At 37.7% G+C, this 22,805-nt stretch overlaps 1 protein-coding gene across 3 annotated transcripts in view; it reads left to right on the forward strand.

Annotated features, from left to right (window-relative positions):
* The window catches only part of LOC135701819 (influenza virus NS1A-binding protein homolog), a 102,292-nt gene that overhangs the window by 52,210 nt on the left and 27,277 nt on the right, over nucleotides 1-22,805 (forward strand). The window contains exon 1 of one of the 3 annotated variants that reach the window (XM_065222747.1): nucleotides 13,594-14,168. The exons of the other annotated variants lie outside the window; for them this stretch is intronic. Within the exon in view, the coding sequence (XP_065078819.1) occupies nucleotides 14,129-14,168 (40 nt within the window). The 5' untranslated portion in view covers nucleotides 13,594-14,128. Of the gene's footprint in view, nucleotides 1-13,593; nucleotides 14,169-22,805 lie in introns of those variants that run through there. 3 annotated transcript variants of the gene reach the window in all.

Raw genomic sequence — 22,805 nt, forward strand, 5'->3', positions numbered from 1 at the left:
TTAGAGATCCGAAATGATTTCCAGTGTGCATTGGTATGAATTTATTTATTGAGACCTATTTTCTGTAAAATTAAGATGATCCATCAAATTCATTTGATTTCTGAAACAATCTTTTTTGTTAACTTGAATTATTTTGTAGGCGCATTTATTTATCGCTCATATTATCCCAATATACACGATAAAATTTCAAGCGCATATGTTTTGGAACTTCTAAAAAGTCATAAATTTTCTCTAGGATTTTCACTAATGTCGCCATGAAACAAAATTGATTGCATGGTGATCTTGACACCAACACTCAAACCTATTTTTACAGCTAAAGATTTCTATATGGATTAAAAAAAAGTTTCAGCAGAACAGAACAACAACAAGCTAATTTATGGCGGTTGCTTTGAAGCCAATACAAATTAAATTGGATTTATAACTGATTTTCACCAAAGCGTAATAAAACTGCTTGAATACAATATTACTCTTAAAGAGGCTATGAGAACCTTTTGTAGAGTATGGGGCTTTATTACAAAAGGTTTTAAGAGAGCCTTATTGTGATTCTCAAACATGCTTTATAAACATTATCAAGAGTGGTCCACTAAGCTGCAAGACGATCTTGTAGCGGTTATTAAAAGGTTGTGCTGGAGCTATTAATTTTATTGATGGTTTTATAAAATTGATCTCAAAACCACTAATAGAGTGCAATAAAACAAGAAATACTACTTGGGTTGTGCATCTCAGATGAATTGTTCGAACTATTGTATCTCTCAAAGAATAACTCATGTTGTTAAGAAGGGTTCAAAACAGATCATGATATAAAAAAGGAGCCTGCTCCAAGAAAATTTAATAACTTTTCAGTTTCAGATCGATCGTTAAATTGCTTTCATCTACCAAGAACTGCTCATGTTTTAAAGAAATGGTAAACTTTAGGAGAAATAAATTACTTTTTAGTATTTTAGATCGATTGCTCAAATTTTTTCTACGTTGCTGTGTTCATATAATATCTGTAAAAAAAGGTAATGTCGTAAGGAAGAACTACCACAACTCCCCTCACCCATCAAGTTAGTTAGGCAAAGGAGTGCGCATTTGATTAGCATTGTCGCATCAACCCCAGTAACACAATATGGAGCATGTGTGTTGTTTGGGAATAGCCATGCGCTCAATTTCAACTATTATTCATTTTTCAAACTGCCGCACTCTAACGGAACTATGAATCTATCCTCTGTTAAACTTTCTGTAGCTAATATATTATCGCAATAAAGCTTCATGTTGATATTAGTATAGCATTTTCTCCATACTCTGTGCTCGAATACTTCACGTATGAAGTAACATACACTTTGATTGAATGTACTAGTTAAAGCTGAATTGGAGGCGAACCAGCCCCAGGCTGAAAGCCTCCCTAATAAAGATAAATTAATTAATTAGTGAAAGCTGAACAGTTATAAAAAAACTCTTTATAATATGTGTACTGCATTACCCCGATTGACAATACCCGAACAATGTTAACAAGACGAGCAGATGATGATAGAATTTTTCAATGGATTACCAGCATGGTTGATTTTCGCAACAGATGTCGCTAGTAAAAAAAAAGTTACGGCGATTTTGTTTGCATAAAACTGCAAAATGTAGATATTAAAAAAATTATTTTTTAATATTTATTTTTGCAAAAATGTTGAAATCTTCATATTTTTTAAATCACTTTTTCCCCCTAGGAAGGGGGGTGTCATGCTGTCAGTAGTTGTGAGATGAAAACTAACAACTTACGATAATCCATTGAGGGTGTTAAGCGTACGATGTTTTGGCATATTCTTGCCTGCTAAGAATTTAGATGTATACAGATTGTATACAATGGCCGTTGAAAATACATAGAAGTCGGTAACTATACCACTATGGAGATACCTCCACAATTATACAAGGAACATACCTAACTTCTACACAGATATTTTTTTTACAACAAAACTACCCTCACTGCAAATTAGGGGACAATTAAATTCAACTTACGTGCGAACATAAAGGCTGTTACAATCAACATTTGGTCTAACAAGGATGCGTTTAAATCGATATTTATTTTTTAATTTAAAAATTAAATTATTTTCCTTCTTCAAGTTCAATTAGTATAAAGTACAGAAAACAAATATTCAGCTAAGCTTCCGGTTGACCGAATTTGAGTTGCCGAGCCTTTCATTTACCTCCTTCCATTAAATATTGTACAGCCATCTCGCTCACTTTGTTCGCCACAGAACGCCAGTTTGCCTTAAACTGCTTCTCGCTTCCAACAGTTTTTGGTTCTTCTTCAGGTTCCGCTTGACGATGGCCAAATGTTTTTCGATTTCTGACGTGTTGAGAGGGTTCTTGTTCTTGGGTACCACCTGCACATTGTTAGCGGCATACCACTCCATGTCGTTTTTCCCGTATTGGCAGGATGCCAAATCCGGCCAAAACAGCACGGAACAATCGTATTACTTCAAGAAAGCAGCAGACGTTTTTCCAGACACTCGTTTACGTAAATTTCCTGTTTGAAGGTCCTGGTTGCAATAAAAATGTCGCTTTTCAAGCCACAGGTACAGATAGCCTGCCAAACCAGATATTTCTTAGCGGACTTGAACTTTCTATATGCTTCAAAATGTCTGCCACCTTTCCCCTTTCTTTGATTTGGCCACTTTAAACGATTTCACTAACTCGGCGTGCGAGTAGTTAGTTAGTTAGTTAATAGTTGGACGCCATTTTGATAACTGAAGAGCAAATGTCAAAATCAAAATAGAGGCATCATGCTGCACGCACACACCTACGAAATGAGGGATGGTAAGGTTTTTTAAATGCTTGATTACAAGACATCTGTCAAGTTTAAGTCAACCAAATTTCGATCGTAGCACCCTTTACCATGGCTGCACAACTTGTAGTTTTGACAATATTTCCACATTCAACGTGGTTTGTAGTTACTTCATACGTGAACGACGTTACGTTTATGATTTTCAGAGTTGATTGGAAGCTTTAGTGTGATAAATGAACATGAAGCTTTAGCTATTAAATTATCACACTAAAGCTTCATTTTAGATAGCAACCAACTCTGATATTTCAGCGTTTAACTATAGTCGCTAAATTCATAGTCTGGCGGATAGAATTTCGATTTATCAAAAAGTGGATCCACTCACTTGCTATTAAAAAAATGTTTTTCTGAATGAAATGAAATCATTAGATGCTATTAGAACCTGTTGTACTTGTCAGTTGAAAGAATAGGTTGTAAAGTATGTGTTTGATACATGCAATTTGTAAATTTCGTTTTCAGAGTGTCACAATCAGCGATTTTATGATTCGTGAGCGCCCAACTAACAATTTTCACAATGTAAACGCTTTACACATTTCATTTATACAGCCTCAAGCTGTATTCAAACGTTATACGATATGAGGAAACCTTTACTCAACCTCTATACAAGCAAATCTGGCGAATTTAGTCAGCTACTTTATGGCTGTTGGGACGGCTGGGACAAGCTCTTATTGCATATCCACTAACGCTTCTATACAGCTGTTATCCTGCTGTGTGTGAACTTGAAAGGCGCTTATTCAACAATATATCTCGGTTATCCAATAATCACTACACAGTTTTCTCTTGAAGCCAGGTTAAATGTTGTTTACGCTATTTTTTATGAAGGAATTTACTGAGTTTATTTTGCTATTGAAAAAATCAATAGAAATTAGTTACAAGCAAAGCATCAAATTATTTACCGTGCACCGGAACCTGGAATCGAACTCAAGACATTGGCAAACTTCGACACTACCAACACTTTGAACTGATGTAAAAAATCAATATTACCTTCTACAACACAATCGCTGAGTAGAGGCTTTATAATAGTGCACATGAATCACTTTTCTCAACTAGTTACTTCAGCTTTGTAAAGGAGCAGAGTAAAAGCTGTAAAACTGCACACGTCTAAAAATAAACTTAGCTGACTATAAAAATGCTTCCAAAGTAGCGCTAACACAGTTTATTGGCTGAGTACAGGTTGTTTAGTTGTTGAAAAAACACTTTTGATGTTTAGGTTATTCAGCAAGAGTGGTTGGCTGTGTAGAAGTCATCAAATTAGTAACATTTTCACTTTATTAGCTTTGTTTTGCAGCTACAAGTTGAATGTTGATTAGCTTGTGTAAAAGTGACATTAGCGTTTATTGGCTGTTGTTATTCAGTGCGACTGACAAATAAAATAATGGTTGTGAAAAAGTTGAGTAAAGCTCTCCAAAACTATTTTGCTAGCTTCTGCTTGTAGCTGTATCTGCAGCTGTTTTTCAGCTACTTTACAGCATAACGCTGGAAAAGTTGGCTTATAAAGCAAAAAATGTTAGTTGGGCGCTCGCGAGTCGCAAAGTCGCTGATTGTGACTATCTGGAAGCGAAACCTTTTCTTGTATCTAGCAAGTATAAAATATCACTATAATATCTAATAATTTTAAAATTTCGAAAATCATTTTTTTATAACAAGTGTGAGGAAGCAAGCCTGCTTGTAGGCAATGTTGTTTATAAAGATGGGCAACATTTGCAACTATTCGTTAATTGTATCAGAACTTTACACGATTTATAATGTAAACTTGTATGATATGTGACGTTCCATTTATGTGCATAATATTTAACAGAAATTTACACTACTTTTTCGAACTGCGTGTACTTACGAATTTCACACCTTGTTTAGACCATCTGCGCTAAATATAAGTACATACACAGTAATATTTTCGCACTGTGATCAAAAATTTTAAAAATTGACTTTGTTCATGCGATATCTGTTCTGTAGATCGACTACTTAAGTGTGACTTACCGTTGCTACCACTTAAGGTGAAAGTGTCCTAGTGAGTAAATAAAAGTTTCAAAAATGGTTTTCTTCGAGACATAATTTTAGATTGCAAAAAGCTCTCGTCGATGTTTTCCTTTTATTATTTCGCACAAAACGGCGAGAGATTTTTCCAATCTGAAGACCATTTTTGAAATGTTTAATTACTCACTGTTTCTTTTTCACCTTAAAAATATGCACTTTTCTCAAACTAGCCTAAACTTTGATATAAGGTTGAAATATTTAGACGTCAATTTATTGTAAATTTGCCTCCATGTATTTTTACTGTTAGCTACGATCCATTACGAAATAATGTCGTGTTGCACGGTGCGTGCATGTTTCTTTTGCGTGTAGATTTTATTTATTTTCAACCGCACTCGTCGGGGGATTGCTGTATTTTAATCAGCATCCTAGCACACGCTTTGGAAACCGATTAGGTTAATACAAATACAATATAGCAATAGAAATCTTGTTTTTGTCTAGTCTAATCTAGTCTACACGTACACAGACAGTATACTTGAAATAATGCTTGAAAAAGCGGCAGATATCTTGTACTAGGATCCATAAAACAAATCCATCGCTCGAAGACATCTCGTGGAGACGGATGGTACACCATCGCTAATTGTATAGCAAAGCAATACCTGAATAGTACCAAGTGACACCCTCCACCACCACCCACGAGGAGGAAATTCTTTCCGGTTCATGCTACGGAACACCCATTTATTGACGTACCTACTTAAGGTTTATTTGTTTGTCAATCCACTTCTAACAAGCTTAGGCGTCTCCTCCGGGTCCCTTCACCGCGTAAGGTTTCAGTCGATGCAGCATGATATCGTGGAAAATTCCACCGTTTTACACAATCACTCGCGTGGACTTAAACCGTATTCATATAGGCATGGCGGACACACCACGCGTTCCTACGCTGTGTAACGTTACAACCTCGGCTTCGTATCATTGTGGTCAAACCGGCTTGTTTCTAGAGGCCACCCGGTAACAGAGGGACACTTAACAATGGCGCGTGAGAAAGATCAAATGTGTTCTTCTTTCTACAAACCAAATTGATTGCCCACTCGATTCGTTTCCCCCCGTCGAACATCATTCAGTTTTTTCGTTAACCCGCTGACTAAGTAGACAAAATGTTTTCATAAATTAGCTCCTGTCACACACTCGGGTACCGACTTGAGAGGTGGAAACATTATACCGAAACAGATTACTCGGCTAGGGTAAGTGTACCAGTTATGGTTGCATTTATAAACTGTCTCAATTATGAGATGTTAAGGAATCCATTGTGCCATAGAGTTCTCCAGATGCACAAAAGTGTGCGTGAGACCGCGCGCTACCTTTTTAAGTAGTTGTGATATCGCGATACCTTTTTGTTTCTTCTTCTTCTTCGTTTTTACGTATGGATGTTGGATTTTAGTGTTCGTGAGATTGCGCTTGGAGATCTCTATAGAACACATCATAATTAGTACAGCTTTTCAAGGCATTGCACTGTACAATTACCCTATAGAGAAAGTGAAAAAATTGGCTAGCACATTTCGGTTGTGATTTTTGCGACACAATACGTGACCCCTCTTTGACCACTCGAGCATATTTCTCTTCTCGTTGGCTGTTCAGACATGTCTACACGTAGTATAATTTGGTCTTTTTACGAATGCGCCGTGAATGATTCGCGAATAAAAAAATCTTACCGTGACATATCTACGTCACAGGGGCGCGATGGATGCTATTTGTGAACCATTCACAAAAAGAAATTAATGAAGAAGTGAAGTCTGTCTGTAGTTCGTTTGTTTTCGCGAGAAAATGTGGTGATTTAACTTTTACACGTATGAAATTAAAAACCCATTGTGGTTCAGGTTTCCAATGCTTAATGTCATATCTTAATAAGAGGTTATAACTTTTTCTTTATTTGAGGCCTCGACGATAAGCAATAAGCTTGAAATGTGAAGAAGAAGAAGAAGAATTAGTTTTTCTATATTCAATAACTTTTATTTCGCCATTCGATAAACTCGTGTAAATTTGTGATAGTTAACGCTTGACCTGGCGTTATTTTTTACTATATATTCTGTAGATTATTCTAAGATAGAGCTGGAATTAGGGCGTAACAGCTTTTGTAAATAATGGTTTCTTTCGATGATGTCTTGAAAGTCAAAGCTCGCCCACGCAAATCAACACCACCATCAGGTAAGGTAAGTCTTCCTCAACCCGACGGTAATGTTGGTTTGCGTGACCGTGCCTTGAACTCCTACAAATCATCGAGAGAAGTCATTGTTTACAAAAGCTGTTACGCCCTTATTTCCTTTAGGAAACCAGAACGTAGAAAAATGTTATAGAGTCAGGGATCTAGGCGTTATCTTAGACTCAAATCTTACTTTCATCGATCATTATAACACAATTATTAACAGAGCTAACAACATGCTTGATTTCATATATAACGTTATAATGCTATAACTTTCACGATCCGCATACGATAAAAACATTGTACAGTCAGGAATCCTTATTGCCGGGATAACGGGGGCGTGAATAAGGAACCGCGAATACCCACAGCTTGGGGGGCTGTGGTAGATTATCTCATTTGTTTCAATATAGCTATACTGTTCTCGACAAAGTTGTTCTACTGAGGTAGACCAACAAGCCTATGTCATTGGATTCAGGTTTAATGGATCAATGTATGCTGTCAGTTTTGATTTCACCACTAGACTGATAGCATGGCTTAACCATCCTAATCTAATCCTAAGAGGAAGAGGAAACAATAGGGCGAATTTTATGAACCAATTTTCTGTCAAACGCGAACCAGCGCCTGATTGGTCGGGCGAACGTATAGAAGCACGAGATTTTTTTTGGTCCCAGGTCTATGAGTTGATGGGTCGATAGGTAGGGTCCAGGTGTGGGAGTTGCCTCCCTAGCGTCGGTAGCATTGGTACTCTGTACGGAAACAAGATCGACGGAAAACAAATGAAGAAAAAAAAAAGGTTTTATACGCGACGATTAAAGTTTAAAATTTTGTACCTTGAAATGTCATCTCAATTATATGGTCTCTATACATTGCTTATCTAGTAGATGCACAGACAAACAGACGTAACTCTTTGAAAAAGTTTTTCTTGAAAACATAGTATCTCAAAACATAGGACCTCAGTAACGACATCTCTTGGGCTTCTCGCGGAAAATAAGCTTCCTCGCTAACTATATTGCACAAAAGTTCTATAGAATGTATAGAAACGTCAAAGTGATTCGATGCCAGCGCTGCGGCGAGTAGTTCGCGGAACTGATAATATTCAAATCAACCGTTAAATGCGTGAACGAAGATACACAATGAAGTGGCACGTCGGTTTGTCTGTGGCAGAAGGTTCCATTTGTAGCTTCTATCACCCGGTAGTTTTTCTCCCCATCCTGGGAATTGGGAAATACAAATTATGTTTTCCGGAAAATCTCAGGACGCCTGAAGTGAATAAAAATAATGAAAAATTATCTAATATAGAGCAAAATTTGCAGAAACGTTCCTTATGACCGACTATGCCATTTTGCATTTTCATATCGCCAATTTGAATCCAGCCTTATTTTTGAAAATGGCCCACATGTTTGCCCGATCGGTTTGGTGTATTCCGAAATATTACAGATAATGGATGAGACTATTTGAAAAAAATATGCAGTAAAATACCCAACTTTTTTTTTTAATTTCAAATAAAATCTTAAAACCATTTTTCAAAAAAGGATTTTTTGTATTTTTTATTTGTTGATATGTTTTAGGGGACAAAAATGCCATCTATTGCACTATAGTTCAAGATGGAGAAATGATGTATGTATATATGTAAGGTAGCCACCATCCCTTCAAAGATCTTGTCTTGTATGCAGCTCAACTTAATAGGAAGATCAATTTGAGCTACCGATCTGAATTCACAATATCGCTGTAAGAAGGGCCAAAAACGGAGGTGCGGACCCGTAAGCAGAGACACTTACGCGAAATCCACGGGAATTTAAGAATCTCCTTCCAACGATACGATCCAAAAAATCGGATAACACAATTCGCAATACTTAGTAAGCTTTCTACAGGATGGTTTGTAAAGAAGGGCGCGTCAATCTCACTGAAACTGTTGAAGTAGAATTTACACCACCACAATCGAATCGGTAGGATATAGAAAATGAGAGTGTTACTGTTTATTCCCTCCTAGACTCCGGTTATCATACCACTCCAATCGTCCAGTTCCAGGTCAAATGATACTCTGATGCTCCCTCCCAACCCAGTATTTATTTATATAATGAAAATATATGTCATAGAGAAATGAAATATATCAGAACATTAAATATGAAATAATGAATATAAATTTATCTATAGTTGAAATAGTTGATATTCTGCAATGAAAATAATAATTATTTTACATATAATAAGATGCAGCTCTATGTTTCTTCAGCTCACAATATCAAGTGGATGTAACACTGAAATTTCAAGGTTATATTAAGCAAATATATATTTTATCTCCAATTACTAATAATGTAAGGAGGTAAATGTAAAGTGTAAAGTGTGATGTATAACTAACATAACTAACAATAAAATGGGATTACGAGAAAAATAAAGAAAAGATCTCACCCGATATGTTGCAAAGGAATCCATGACATCACGATGATTTCGAAGAGCTCCAATAGTTATGCTGCCGCTACTTCTTCAACCGGTGTTAAAAACAGCACTCTCGCCTTTCGGTTCTCACACAGCAGCGCAAACCCCATCAACCACGAAATACACTCTAGCTGCTCCAACTAGAGGGATCTCAGCAAAGGAAGAAAGGACTGCATCCACTTTCCATCACCAATCACTCGCGACCAACGCCGAAATCAGAACCAAAATCTCCAGCGACCGAAAACCCACGCGTCTAACAACGGCCACGGCACACTTCGATTGCATTTCTGAAACACAACCTCAACGCACAAACACGACGATGACAACATTCGTCCGGAATGCGGAACGCCAGCACGCACAAACAAAGGGAAGAAAAAATGCACTCACAGAACACGGCACGAGCTGAACTGCTAACGTTGAAAGCCAAACGCGAACTGATAGTTCAAGATGAAGAAATGATGGACAAAAAAGTTATGATTTTTTATAAAAAAAACTCGAGATTTTTCAACAAATCATAACTAAATAACGTCACTTTCAATCGAAATGATGTCTAAGAGAATGCAATCAAATCAAAGCAAAGCCACAACTGGTCATGCGACACCTAGTTTTAAGATCCACAATTTCAAAAATGATGATATACTAAAAAAATGTCATGCAATTTGACAGATATCAAAACGTCATTACCATTTTTACCCACTCGCCATCTGTGAGTCAATCGTCATTTTGATTCTTCAATATGGTAAAGAAAAGCTAGCAATTTTAGGTAAAAAATCAAAAAAGGAGTTTGAATAAATATTAAAAAAAATTACCCTCTTCAATATTTTATCCATATTTTTCATTTGAAAGTTTATGACGAGCTCTGCTTTTTTGTGAAAATTTCAAGTTGGACTCTTGGAAATTTATGACATTTTTAAACTTTTTATGTACATTTTTGTTTTGTGAAATTTTACATGGAAAATGATTTTGGAAGTCTTGAAAACGTTTTTTTTTTTGCAAAATTATCCAAACAATTATTTATACAAAAAATTCAAAACTATGTTTTTTTAAGATTTGTGTTAATTATTAAGTGTCCAAATTTTCACAAAAGGTAGCTTTTTTTGTATGCTTTTTTAATGAAAAATGTTTAAAAAAAAATCTATTGAGGTGCTATTTTTTTTTTAATTTCTTACCCAACATTAATTAAAAAATTCAACCCTGCATTTTTTAATGGAAATTATTTGTTTTCTTACTACTTTATCCCAGACGTCATTTCTATTGGAAGTGACGTTTCCGAGTTATGATTCGTTGAAAAATCAAGAATGCGCCATTTTGAAGTTTTTTTGCGAGATACAAAATGGCAGAATTTCAGCAAAAATGTGAATGATTCACCATAACTAACAATTACGCAAAGCTTCATGCAAATCGGAGGTCACATCAGATCGATTCGTCATTTGGCGTGGAACTGCTCCAAAGCTTCAAACACGGCCAATAAAATCAACCCAAATTGTTCAGTAAATCGCAAAAGCGTAGGGAACTCAGTGATAAGTGAATTTGCCTCATGTTTTTCCAGGTTTTTCTAGGAAAAAATCCCAAACATGAGAATAGTAAAGATTGGATTCTCTCAGTCCTTTGGTACTTCTCATAATGTGAGTAAAATTTCTGTCAATTTACTCATTTTCTGGCAGATTTTTGAGGTTTTCCACAAGAAAACATGAGACAAATTTACTCGTCGCTGAGTTGATGCACTTTTTGCGATTATGAGTAAAATGAACTCAAATTTGGATTGATCTTATTGGTCGTGCAGGTTCCTTTGTGTGGGTTAATAAACGGTAGAATGCGTTTTTCCTTCCAATCCATTGTCTTCTTTGTAGCGAAAATCTAAGAAATCTAAGTATTTGCGGCATCAACTGCACAAGCCCGTCGAAAGTTACTCAGAGTGACTACTTTCGACGGGCGTGCATATCTACGTCAAATGGTTGGAGCTGACCTTCCTTGGTGTAATAGCTTGCCAGTTTGAAGATGAGACGACCGATAGAACTGATAGCTACGAGGGCTGAATAATTCGTGGACCTCGTTGGGCTAAGCGATTTGTTTACAAACATTACCACGTGGTAAAAGTTTCACACGAGATTTTTTAATGAATTGAAGGGAAATTAATGCAATTCATGCGGAAAAGAACAATCATATTGAAAGTCAAGTGTTACCGTAAATTTTGAATGAAGAAAGCACCTCGAAAATAGGGATTTCATTGATTTCCAAGAAATGTGAGTAAACAAATCGCTTAGGAACAAGCAGAAATTCAAAATAGCCGAACATTCCGCTTACACGATCTAGAAAACCTTTATAAGAAATATCTTGAAGTTGACCACGTCGGATTTTCGACGATATTGTGCAAAATGAATATTTGTGAATCCCTATTGGATAGGTCCAGTTGTCGATCAAAAAATCGATTTACTTGATTCGTTTTCTAACGCGAACTGAGCAATGAATTTGTAATATTGATGCATACAATCAAAAGTTCAAAGTTTAAATTAAATATTGTACACATTATCGCGAAATAAAACCGCACTGGTCACTTTAGAAACCGAATCAAGTTAATCGATTGTTTGATTGACAAATGGACATAGAACCTATTCAAACATGAATCGAGTATTCTTCTCTTCTTCTATCTGGCTTAACGTTTTTTAATAAGCACGAATTGTGCTAAACCTTTCAGCACTGCAAGAGGAGCTCTTTCAAACAAACTGCCGTCAAATCATTCCAGAATCAACCACTAGGGGCGTTGCTATAAAATAAATTCTGTGTTCAGATTCTAACTGGACCAAGCTTTAGGTACACACAAAACATCCAATGTAAGGTTGGATTTATTACATCCTCTTCATATCATTCTTACATCAAATGTGACAATGGACTGCAGCGTAAAAGCAAGTTTTTCCAGAATGCATATTTTTGTATAAAACCTTCACGAGATGATTTTGTAGACGTTTGGAGAAACAAACTTTGTTCAAAAATTAGTACAAATTTCAAAATTATAAAAAAAAACTTCCGGCGACCACATTACAGAATCTGTTCATGTAGTTTTCATGCAAATCTGTAATAGAATCTTACATTTCTCAGTTGGGTGTAGGTGTAGTATAGATTACTTCCGCGTCAACTTCTTTTGAATATGCTATGCATCTCGGTTACCAGTTTGATTGTGCTTAAATCAATTATCACCCGTGGCGACGCACATTTTCCGCGTATTTTCGCATGTTTTCCGGCGCATTCTAATTAAGGTAGGATATTACTAGTTATAGATAGCAGACATGAGGCATAAAGCATGACTGTTTCCATGAAAAACGAGTTTTGATTTATATCGGTATTCAACCAAATCGATCAATGTGACGGGAACGTGACCAATTGCCATCCCTGTGGTGACGAAAGACAAAACAGCAGTTGACAGGCACACGGCACACGTATGTGCACGTATGTGTGCAGGGTAGGTACTGACCATTATCTCATAATCTAATTTGTGTATGATTTTGTTTTCTTCCTTTGATGCCTATCCATGCGAACAGCACTCGTCTGTATTCCTGAACTTGTCGCTGTGTATATTCCTTTGCGGGTTATTCTATTACAGAATAGATAACTGTACATATAGCAGGAGTATTGGTTCTGGATGAAAGGTACATTATTTCAATACCAATGGCAAAATAGCAAAACGGTTATAAGAAAAATCGATAGCTTATAGTCCTGTTTGTTTGCATTGGTGGCTGCCTTCCGTAGTCATACGATGAACGGTCTATGCTTCGAATGCTGTATTCTATAGCTGTAGCTACCACCCCCTCACTACGGCACTGTAGCTATATCGCGGGCGTTTCCAATACTACCAATGAACGATGTCGAAACCCTACTTTTCAGTGTTTACAAGAAAAATTTGCAAATCTTCCGTGCTGTTTATCGGGCGGAGAGCACCTCGTGCTCTTGACCTCCCGCGCGCGCATCGACCACGTTGCGATGAAAATGGTGGAGAGTGTTGGGCCGCCGTTCAGCACCTCCAACCGCTTCTTTGTGCACATTATGGTATCACATGGCGCCGCCTCCATCGTCACCACCACCGTCACCGTCACCGACTACGACGGAGCTGAGCAAGGGTTGGTTCAGGTAACCAAGCCCAACTTGCCAAAAGTTAGTCGTCCGGTGGCGATCGTCACGATTTGTTGGGGGACACCAGCTCCAGATAGGTTCTTGAAATTTTTGTCAAGGCGAAGAAAGTGGAAGCCACAGGCTAGAACGCGTTTATCATCCATTATCCACCAATGGTCAACGCCAGTCGATATCGAGACGCGCTATGGAACGTGTGCGACAACGACATATCCTAGTATCATTATCCTCGCCGAGGAGAAAAAGTTATTCCGAAAGTGGTGCAATTATTGATATCGCGTGCATTACCAACCGTATTCGTCGTCTGCGGGCGGGATAGTGTTGCCTAAGAATATAGTGGACGTGCTGATTCCGCTGGACGGAGTGTGCCGTTTACTGAAACCTATTGTGATCGATCTTCCAAAGTGTTGTTGTTGTGTGTGTACACATGGCTTGCAGTTGTTACCGTTTTGCCGGGATAAGGCTTTGAGTGATAGTAGAAAAATAGAAAAATTAAATAAATTGTGGAATTATATTTATTGTGTGCTGTCGAACTAGCTTGACGTCAAACGTCGATATTCTGTGATAGTTAAGTCTTTAGTTTTCTAGTCAAGATGACCCGTAAAAACGGATACAATGTATCGTACGACAGTGGTAAGTGTCTTAAATAGCATTACTGTTCAATTTAGACTATAGTGAAAGCGTCATTAGTCGGTATTGAAGTAGAACTGCACCGTTTACAGGGTATACTTTTGATGATACTATAATTCTTTATCGATTCACTGCACATCGACTCTTGAAGTTGTCACTATACACAGGATTCCGTATTTGATTTTCCTTAAATTTCTGAATGGCTGACACTGCATTTCTTGAAATTTTCAAAAACTAGATGGTCCCTTCTATATTGGGTACATCAGAATTAGGTAGATAATTTGCTTGATTTTCTGTATATTTAACGTTTGATTTCATTTAACAGTACGCATGGAATTTACTGGTTGTAGAAACGCGAACCAAAGTGTCAAATTTTACACTTAGGTGCCAAGCTGGTGCCCCAATTTGAAGGACGTGTAGTGTATCTGTACACAAACAAAATCTCTTAAGTTGACCTTGTGAGATCGATAGACATGAATCATATAGCTGAAGCTTCTGATCGAGATTGATGATGGTGGAAAATGAATTTTACTATTGAAAATATCTACTACGTCTGTTTTTGAAATGCGTAATTTTCTAAGCAATTCTAAAAGCAAACCTTGTTTTATTCACCTATATGGTGAGATCTGATGCTTCTTACATATTAACATTCCAACAATGGTTCAAACCATTTTCAGACGTAGGCCGTGAAAGTTCCATGTGGCAGATGATGCTCTTGTTTTAGAATGCTCATGAGGTTTTATAGATTGCAGGAGTCCTGTCAAATGTCCGAATTGCCGTTTATGAACTTTGAATTTTTAGCTAATAAGAATAATTTTCAATTATTTAAAAAGTCCTTCGACGACCACTACATTACAGATTCTGTTCATGTCGTAAACTGTATGAGAACCTTACATTCCTCGGTTGGGTGGAGAAATTGAACTGAGCAGTGTTGGCAGAATCATCAACCAAATGATATTTTTCCGCTCTCATACGCTCTCAATATCACACGTGATATTGGAACAAAATATCTTTAAATAGTCTCGTAATACAAAATGAGCTTGTATAATCAATATCAAAATTTTACAAGCTCATTTTGTATTGCGAGACTATTTAAAACATGCAAAAATTATGCTGAGAGCTGAGTTTATATAAAAATGATTCCGTTGCACATCGTTTACTTAGAAAGAGAATGTATAGTTTACTATCTCTCTTTACACATTCCAGTCGGTGCCGCCGGGGTTTTCTGAGGCATAACATCTCTTATCACGTCTTTCTTCGGAAGGGAAGTAAAGCCGTTGGTCCCCGGTCCATGAGTTGATGGGTCAATAGGTAGATAGGTGGATTTCCGGATGCAACTTCATATGGCCTGCCAAACCAAATACTTTTTGGGGAATTTCGAAAGCACTCGGCAACGGTATTACTTTGCATTGAGGTATAAAAAGCCAAACCCGGAAGCTGTTGAAAGTCTTCGAGCACGTATGTTTCATCGTTCATTGTGATACAAAAACTGAGTGAAAAGCTCCTTAGCACGACTTTTTGCGGTGAAATTTTGCTTATCATTACGATTGGGCACGTTATCCACCGTGTACGCCTTCAGCCCATGCCTCTGCTTCACTTTTTGTACATATGATTTTGATTTTCCAACTTTGCGAGCCACATTACGAACTGAAAGGTTTGGATGTTTCTCAATAATGGCTAAGGCCCGATTCAAAGTAAATTTGGACGCATTCAAGTGATGATAACTCAAGAATTAAACAACATACACGGTTGATCAAAACATCAAACAAAAGGGTATTTATTCAGCTTTCAAACGATATACATATATCAAGTTATTACATTTCACCGTTTCGAACGAACTGTCGCACATTACTTGTGATCGACGCCATCATGATCTGCACAGACACTGTACCAGCGAGCTTATTCCACTTTAAACGCATTTGTTTTGCGTTTGTCACTTCTTTACCGCATCCTTGAAGTTTTCGCTTGACAATTGCCCAATCTCGTGCCCAATATTTTTCGATCGGTCTGAACTCAGGGCAATTCGGAGGATTAATCTCTTTGGTGACGAAACTAACATTGTTTGCAGCATACCATTCTAGTACCTCCTTAGAGTAGTGGCAGCTGGCTAGATCCGGCCAAAACATAACGTTGGTTTTGTGTTACCGAATGAAGGGTTAAATCCGCTTTTTCAGACACTCTTTAATGTAAACATTCGACGTCATTGTGTGAGATGTGATGAAAACCTTGGTTTCAAGACCACAAACTGCAGATTCCTTGCCAAATCATTAGTTTCCGAGCCATTAAAATACAGCCATCAAATTTCGTCAAAACTCGTTCGTATAGTAATCGTGCTCGCTTTTTGACCACTAAATTTTGTTTCAGGGAGCGATTCGGATGTTTACTGACACAAAAAGACTTATATCCTTCTCTTGAAAGGATGTTACGCACGGTGGAAAAGTTGGAATCGCATTTCTTTGCCAAATCACGTATGGAGACACCTGGGTTGCTTTTCACGTACCTCAACACCTTTCTCCTCAGCTCTTTGTCCCTAGTGCCACTTTTATGAAAGATTCGCTGTGCTCTATCCACACTCAGAGTATCCTTGTAACGTTTGATTACAAGACTCACCATTGACTTTAGGAATTTTAACACTTTTGCTATTTTTGAGGCAGACCACGAAGGGTTCTCTAGATGTTTGTGCACAATTAATTTTCTTTTCTCAAGTTCCGCGATCCGTAATTTCGAAATGCGTCGATCAATCGAGAAAAACTTTTCACCAATTTCTTCGTCAATGAAACATCAACAAATGCCTGTCAAACGTTTTTTGTTTCAACCACCAGGGGCGCGGTGGTGTATTGAACCGTGCGTCCAGATTTACTTTGAATCGAGTTGTACCACCTTCTGGTCCATTTGTTGAGAGCATATACTTTTCGATTTGTTCCGCTTCCAACCTTCCGATCCACAGTTAAGCGCTGGTCAAACGATTTGCATACACTAAACACAGTACTCTTCGGCAGTTTTTGCTTTTTTGCTAGATCGTGTACCGACATTTTGCTACCGTTCGCACTAAATGCGTTTGCGTATTTCCACTTGATTGGACGTCGTTTTACCAAACTGAAAAAGAATGTAAACATGTTGTACCACGAAATAAAGTGGAGAGCTTCAGCTGTCATATAAGTGAAACGTTTGAGTGGTTCGTGAAATAGTTCAAAAACTACACTGAAAGAAGTTTAACGGAGACATACTTTATTAAGCTAGAGGCGGAGGTTTCGATTCCCGGTCCTTTCAAGGAAATCTTTTGGGTTGGAAATTTTCTCGACTTTCTTGGACATAGAGCATCATTATGCATATTTTACCACACCATTTACAAATTCATGCTTTGGTTCGCATAGAAAGCTCTCAATTAACAACGGTGGAAGTGCTTGGAGCTTATTGACCTATTTTATAATTATTTCGTTGCATAAATTCTCAACACAACACTATGCTCCACACTTTTTAGTACCTCAACCGTCACTTACTCTTCGGAGCTATAGTTATGAAAATTGGCCTTTTGCAGTATGCCGCACTGTATCTGTTTAACATTAATACGAGCTGGTGATAGATCATGTCATCTACCATTGAGTTTATTGTACGGGCGTGAATTTTCTTAGCAGATGCAAACATCATCCTCACTCCTCGCAACTTAAAAAAAGAAAACCAAGCCAAGCTGTCAGTCAAAAATTATCAACTGACCAATTTTTCTTCGAGAAAATTTCCCATCCGGCCATTTAGAGCGAATTGTTAATGTTTGACACGTAACGATGCAAAGTAAAACAATTAGGCCAAATGCAGTATTTTCATCCCCAATTTAGTGAATCTATTTTCGAAGAATATCGCAACGGAGGAGGGGAAACAATATTCATTCATACATATTTTTCTTACCGGTGCGGATTTCCCCTACAAGTGCAGACTCCGAACTGTTTATTTTGAGATTTACGGCTGCTGACTGTTATATGGCTTGTGAGAGATTTGTACCGCCGACCGACGTCGATGGCGGACAGCTGAAGGTGTGTAAATCAAAATACACACGGATTCGCGTGTCTCGGTCCTCTGGTCGGCCGGTAAGCTGGAAATATGAGGAAATATCTATTCAAATGCACTTTGCTTTCGGGAAACCGCATCCAGGCAGGCAATTAGATGAACCATTCACATCGTTGACGGGAAATCAGCCTGTTACTTATCTATACAGGTCGGTGGACTAATGAGCTGTAATCGCTAGGTGATGATTCGCAGCAATTAATCCAGTATCGTTTACCTTTTATACCTACCGCCGTTATCCGTGCAGAAGATTGTCGTTAATATTTCCCGATCTGGCAATATGGAGGGAAAACTTGAACGATGACCTTCTGTTCGTTGCGTGATGGAATAGGGATTGCCACTTCAGAGTCAAGCGTTTTTGGCTATGGAGGGGGGGTCGGGTTAATGTCGCCGTATCGACGTAGGTACCTACTACTTCGTATTATCTATTCCGTCCTGTGCGTGTGTAATTGAACCGAGGCTGTTTAGATAGATGGAAGGTTATGTAATTATCAATTTCAATTGGAAATGACAGCCTAATCGAGTGTAGGTGGAATATTGGTATGATATCGGTATACTCAATAAATTTAATTCATCAGCTATTTAGTCGTGAAATGAAAGCAGACGGCTTTGCTCAAAGTTATCAGGCAGATTATTAAAAGGGGCTGTTGATAAACCACGAAACCATTTAACGTGGAATGGGTGCTGGTAAATATATACGGTCCATACTAATTTCAAAAAGGGGAAGAGGGGTCTAAAGCCTCTCAAAAACGATATGAACAGCCCCAAAGCAGTTTGGTCACTAAGGTGGATCAAAATATCGCTTTTGCTTCACCCCCTCAATCGATTTCTAATCAGGTCCTGATCATTCTCGTAAATGTTTGCTCATTTGGATGCGAACTCGTACTGCATTGGCGCTTTTACTTTTTGTACTCATTGTCCTAGGCCTTCGCCATGATCATGTACAGAAAAGCTTGTTATCTGTACAATTTTGCTTAAAACGACTTTTTGATTGAACTTCAAGAAATTTAGTTATTAATTGTTAACCTAGTCGATAACTCAATCGACTGCTTTCAGGGCAGCACTGCATATAGTACTATGACATAGTACACGCTTATTCTGGTCAACTCAAAATGTACTCCTCTCAGCGGCAAGTACGGCTACTCGAAATTGAGTATCCTTATGTTTACTCACTTTTGAGTGAAGGACATTCTCACGTAGAATGGTTCAAATCCACTCAGCGATATTTTCAGCTGTGGGGGTATTATTGATTTGATTTTTATTCAAGGAAATTAAAATTGTCTGCTGCGGATTCATTCTACCGGAGCAGAAAATGGTTCAACACCGTTTCCCTAAGCAATTCCTACTTACCTGAAGGTATTTCCGCCGGTTTTGAGTAAAATATTCTCCCGTTTTCTAGGATGTTTCCTCCGACATGGCTGGCATTTTTTCTAGGTCCAGGATTTTGCTGACTGAGTGGCTTTTACTCAGATTGACATTACTCGTTTACCCAGTTTTTGACAACTAGATTTATCGGACGAAAGTGAGTACGATCAACTCACCCGGTGAGTAAGCTGAAGTTATAGCACCGACAATCCAACATGACACTTAATTCTAACTTATGCCCGAAAATCGTAAACGGCTGATTTAAATGTACAGTGATCCGAACTATCAAAACCATAGGATTTTTTGATCTAGATAAAAATAATTTATCCAGAATAGATCAGACACGAACCAATTAATAAATTTTTCATGCGGGTTCATGGATTAGTTAAATATTTCCTACGAACACGGAGTCAGATGTCAGTAGTGTGCTTTGGTCAGAAATTTTATTGTTTTGCTATGGTCATTCATGTCGGTTTGTCTGTGGTTATAGTGTAGCCTGGAGTTTGTTGCCCTATTTTTCGTGTCAGGCACAGCAATGTTGCCTGCTGATCGTTGGATAGAGCATGTCACAAGAACATAATCTTCCTAATTAATTAATAACTAATTATTCTTGTTAACGGCGCCGGTGGTGTAGTGGTAAGCGTGATTACATCTCATCCCAGCAGGCCTGGGTGCAATTCCAGTCGGCGCCGCCGGGACATCTCTGATCACGCCTTCCTTCGGAAGGGAAGTAAAACCGTTGGTCCCCGGTTCATGAGGTACGGTCCAGGTGTGGGAGCTGCCTCACATGCGTCAGTAGCATTGTTGCTCAGCACGGAAAAAAAGATCGACGGAAAACAAATCAAGGAAAAAAATAATCTAACGTTCAACCAATAAAAAATCTTGGCCAAAATTGTAGCTGGGAAAATTTCTCATAAGTATTGATAGCAAACTTTTCCATGTATTATTATGGCGAAGGGCAAGGATGATGAGTACAAAAAGCTAACTTTTCCCATAGTAATCCGATAAAAACTTCAAAGGACCAGTGCAGGGCGAGTGCGAGTTCGAAACCAAATGAGCTAGGCTTACGAAAATGATCAGGACCTGATTTGGAATCAATTGAGAGGGCTTGCACAAAATCGATGTTTTGAACCAACCTATTGGCAGGGCTGGAAACGAGTTACCTTTTGTAGGGGCTGGGTAACTTTTTTAAGGCCACTTAAGTCACTTTTTCTTGTAACCAGTCACTACTTTTTTAGCGTGTATTTATTTCAAGATTGATCATTCTACTTGCAGTGTGTAGGATGTGATAGTCCAATCGATGCCAACACTGTTCTAATTTTCGAACAATTTTCGAAGGTGTTGTGCTTTTATAGAGCTTATTGACGTTTAATTGTCTTTCACTATCTATAGGGTGTCCACTCATTTGGCTAAATAAAATTCCTTGTGTTTTCTTGGTTTTTTTTTCCAGAAAGCTATTTTGAAAATTGTCAAAGTGTAAGCATTAAGAGTAAAAAATGATTTATATTAAGTTTGTAATTAACTCTATGAAAGATTAGATATCATCATTAACTTCACAACAATTGTAAAAACTAGACTTAAGTTCTGAGGAATGAAAAGAAATGATTATAATTTCAGTGAAGCTTCATAAACAAACTGCACGTACATAAGGAAAGTTAACATACTGAAAATCTGGGGAATTTACTGGAAGCTTTAAGAACCTCAATGCGGTTCAATTAGCTTCCAATAAACTACAGGAACTTTTAGGAATCTCCTAGAATTTTAAAGAACATCGCCAGTGTCAAGAAAACTTCCAAAATATAGAGAGCTTGAGCAAAATTGTGAAAACTTGTAAGAAGTTCTAAGTACCTACATCAGAAAAGGTAGAACTAGAGATCTTTGGGGCATTTCAGAGATCTTAAGGGCTGTTCCCGTAGCTTTAGTCAAAATTTTTGGAGCAGTTTAAAGGTTTATAAGCGTGAGCAGTGTCAAATCTCACTATAGAACAAGGTCACGCTTGATTTCCGTAGACAAAAATCAACAAGCAAACAACTTGCGGTCGATATTGCAAGTTGTGATATCGCAACTCGGAAAATCAAGCTAACAAAACTCACCAGCTGCAAATCTCACCAAACTGTGGTGAGATTGAGTTTCATGATTTTTACTTTACACCCGAACGCATCCGAAACTTCAATAACGACTGGGAGCAGTCGCTTCGTGTCTGCCCATCGGTGAAGAGAAAAAAGATATGGCATTATTATACCTTCTCTTTCTAAGAAAACGAGGTGCAACGGAATCACTTTTGCGACGATTCAACTCACAACCTCAACTTTACACGTTGTGAATAGTCTCACAATATCAAATGAGCTTGTAAAATCAATATCAAGCATGATATGTTGCTTCACACGCGTGATATTGAAATTGTATGAGAGCGGAAAAATATCAATTTGCTAATGTTTATGCCATTACTGAGCGTGAGCTTAGAAAAAAAAAAATCATAATCGAGCACCTTTAAGATGCTAGGAAAAATCAGGGAAGTACAGAAACGTTCAGAGAATTAACGAAAACTTCAGACATATTTCAGGAACTTAACAGAAGTCCAGACAATTTCAGGGAAGTTTAATGATATTTGTGAGAATTCTATTACATTCAGAGCAGAACCGAGACTTTCAATATAATTGAGAGCTTCAGAGAAGCTCAAAGAACATCAAAACAGATCAGAGAAAAAAAAGGTAGTTCAAATAATTCCGAGAAAATTGAAGAAGTTTCGAGAAACTCTGGGAATTTCCGAAAACTTCAGCAAAGCACCGAGAGAATTTCTGAAATGCAATAAAAATTATATGAACATCCGGAAAATGTAATAGTATGTAAATTCAAAGAACATAAAAAAATGCGAAAATTTAGCCAAGTGGATTACAGAACATCAACGAAGTTCTAATAATTAAAACAATTCGAAATGACATCTTCAATTCCAGAGAACGTCTAAGAAATTTCGATATTTTTAGATTGTTTCATGGTATTCAGCAATGTTCCGAGTTCCCATTAGCTCAAGGAAAGCGACTTGCAAGGAGTCCTTTGAAATTATGGGATATCCAGAGAATCATATGATTGATCCGAAAACTTCAGAAGTGTCAGGGAATTATGAAAAAATATATCTGAACTTGCCGGAGAACTGCAGATAGTTTCATGGAAAATTAGTGATTTAAGGCAAAGTTCCGTGAGCGATTATAAAGTATT

This window comes from Ochlerotatus camptorhynchus, unplaced genomic scaffold, assembly GCF_037179485.1.
Source record: "Ochlerotatus camptorhynchus isolate MF236.1 unplaced genomic scaffold, CSIRO-AGI_Acam_v1.1 ptg000177l, whole genome shotgun sequence".
Lineage (NCBI taxonomy): Eukaryota > Metazoa > Arthropoda > Insecta > Diptera > Culicidae > Ochlerotatus > Ochlerotatus camptorhynchus.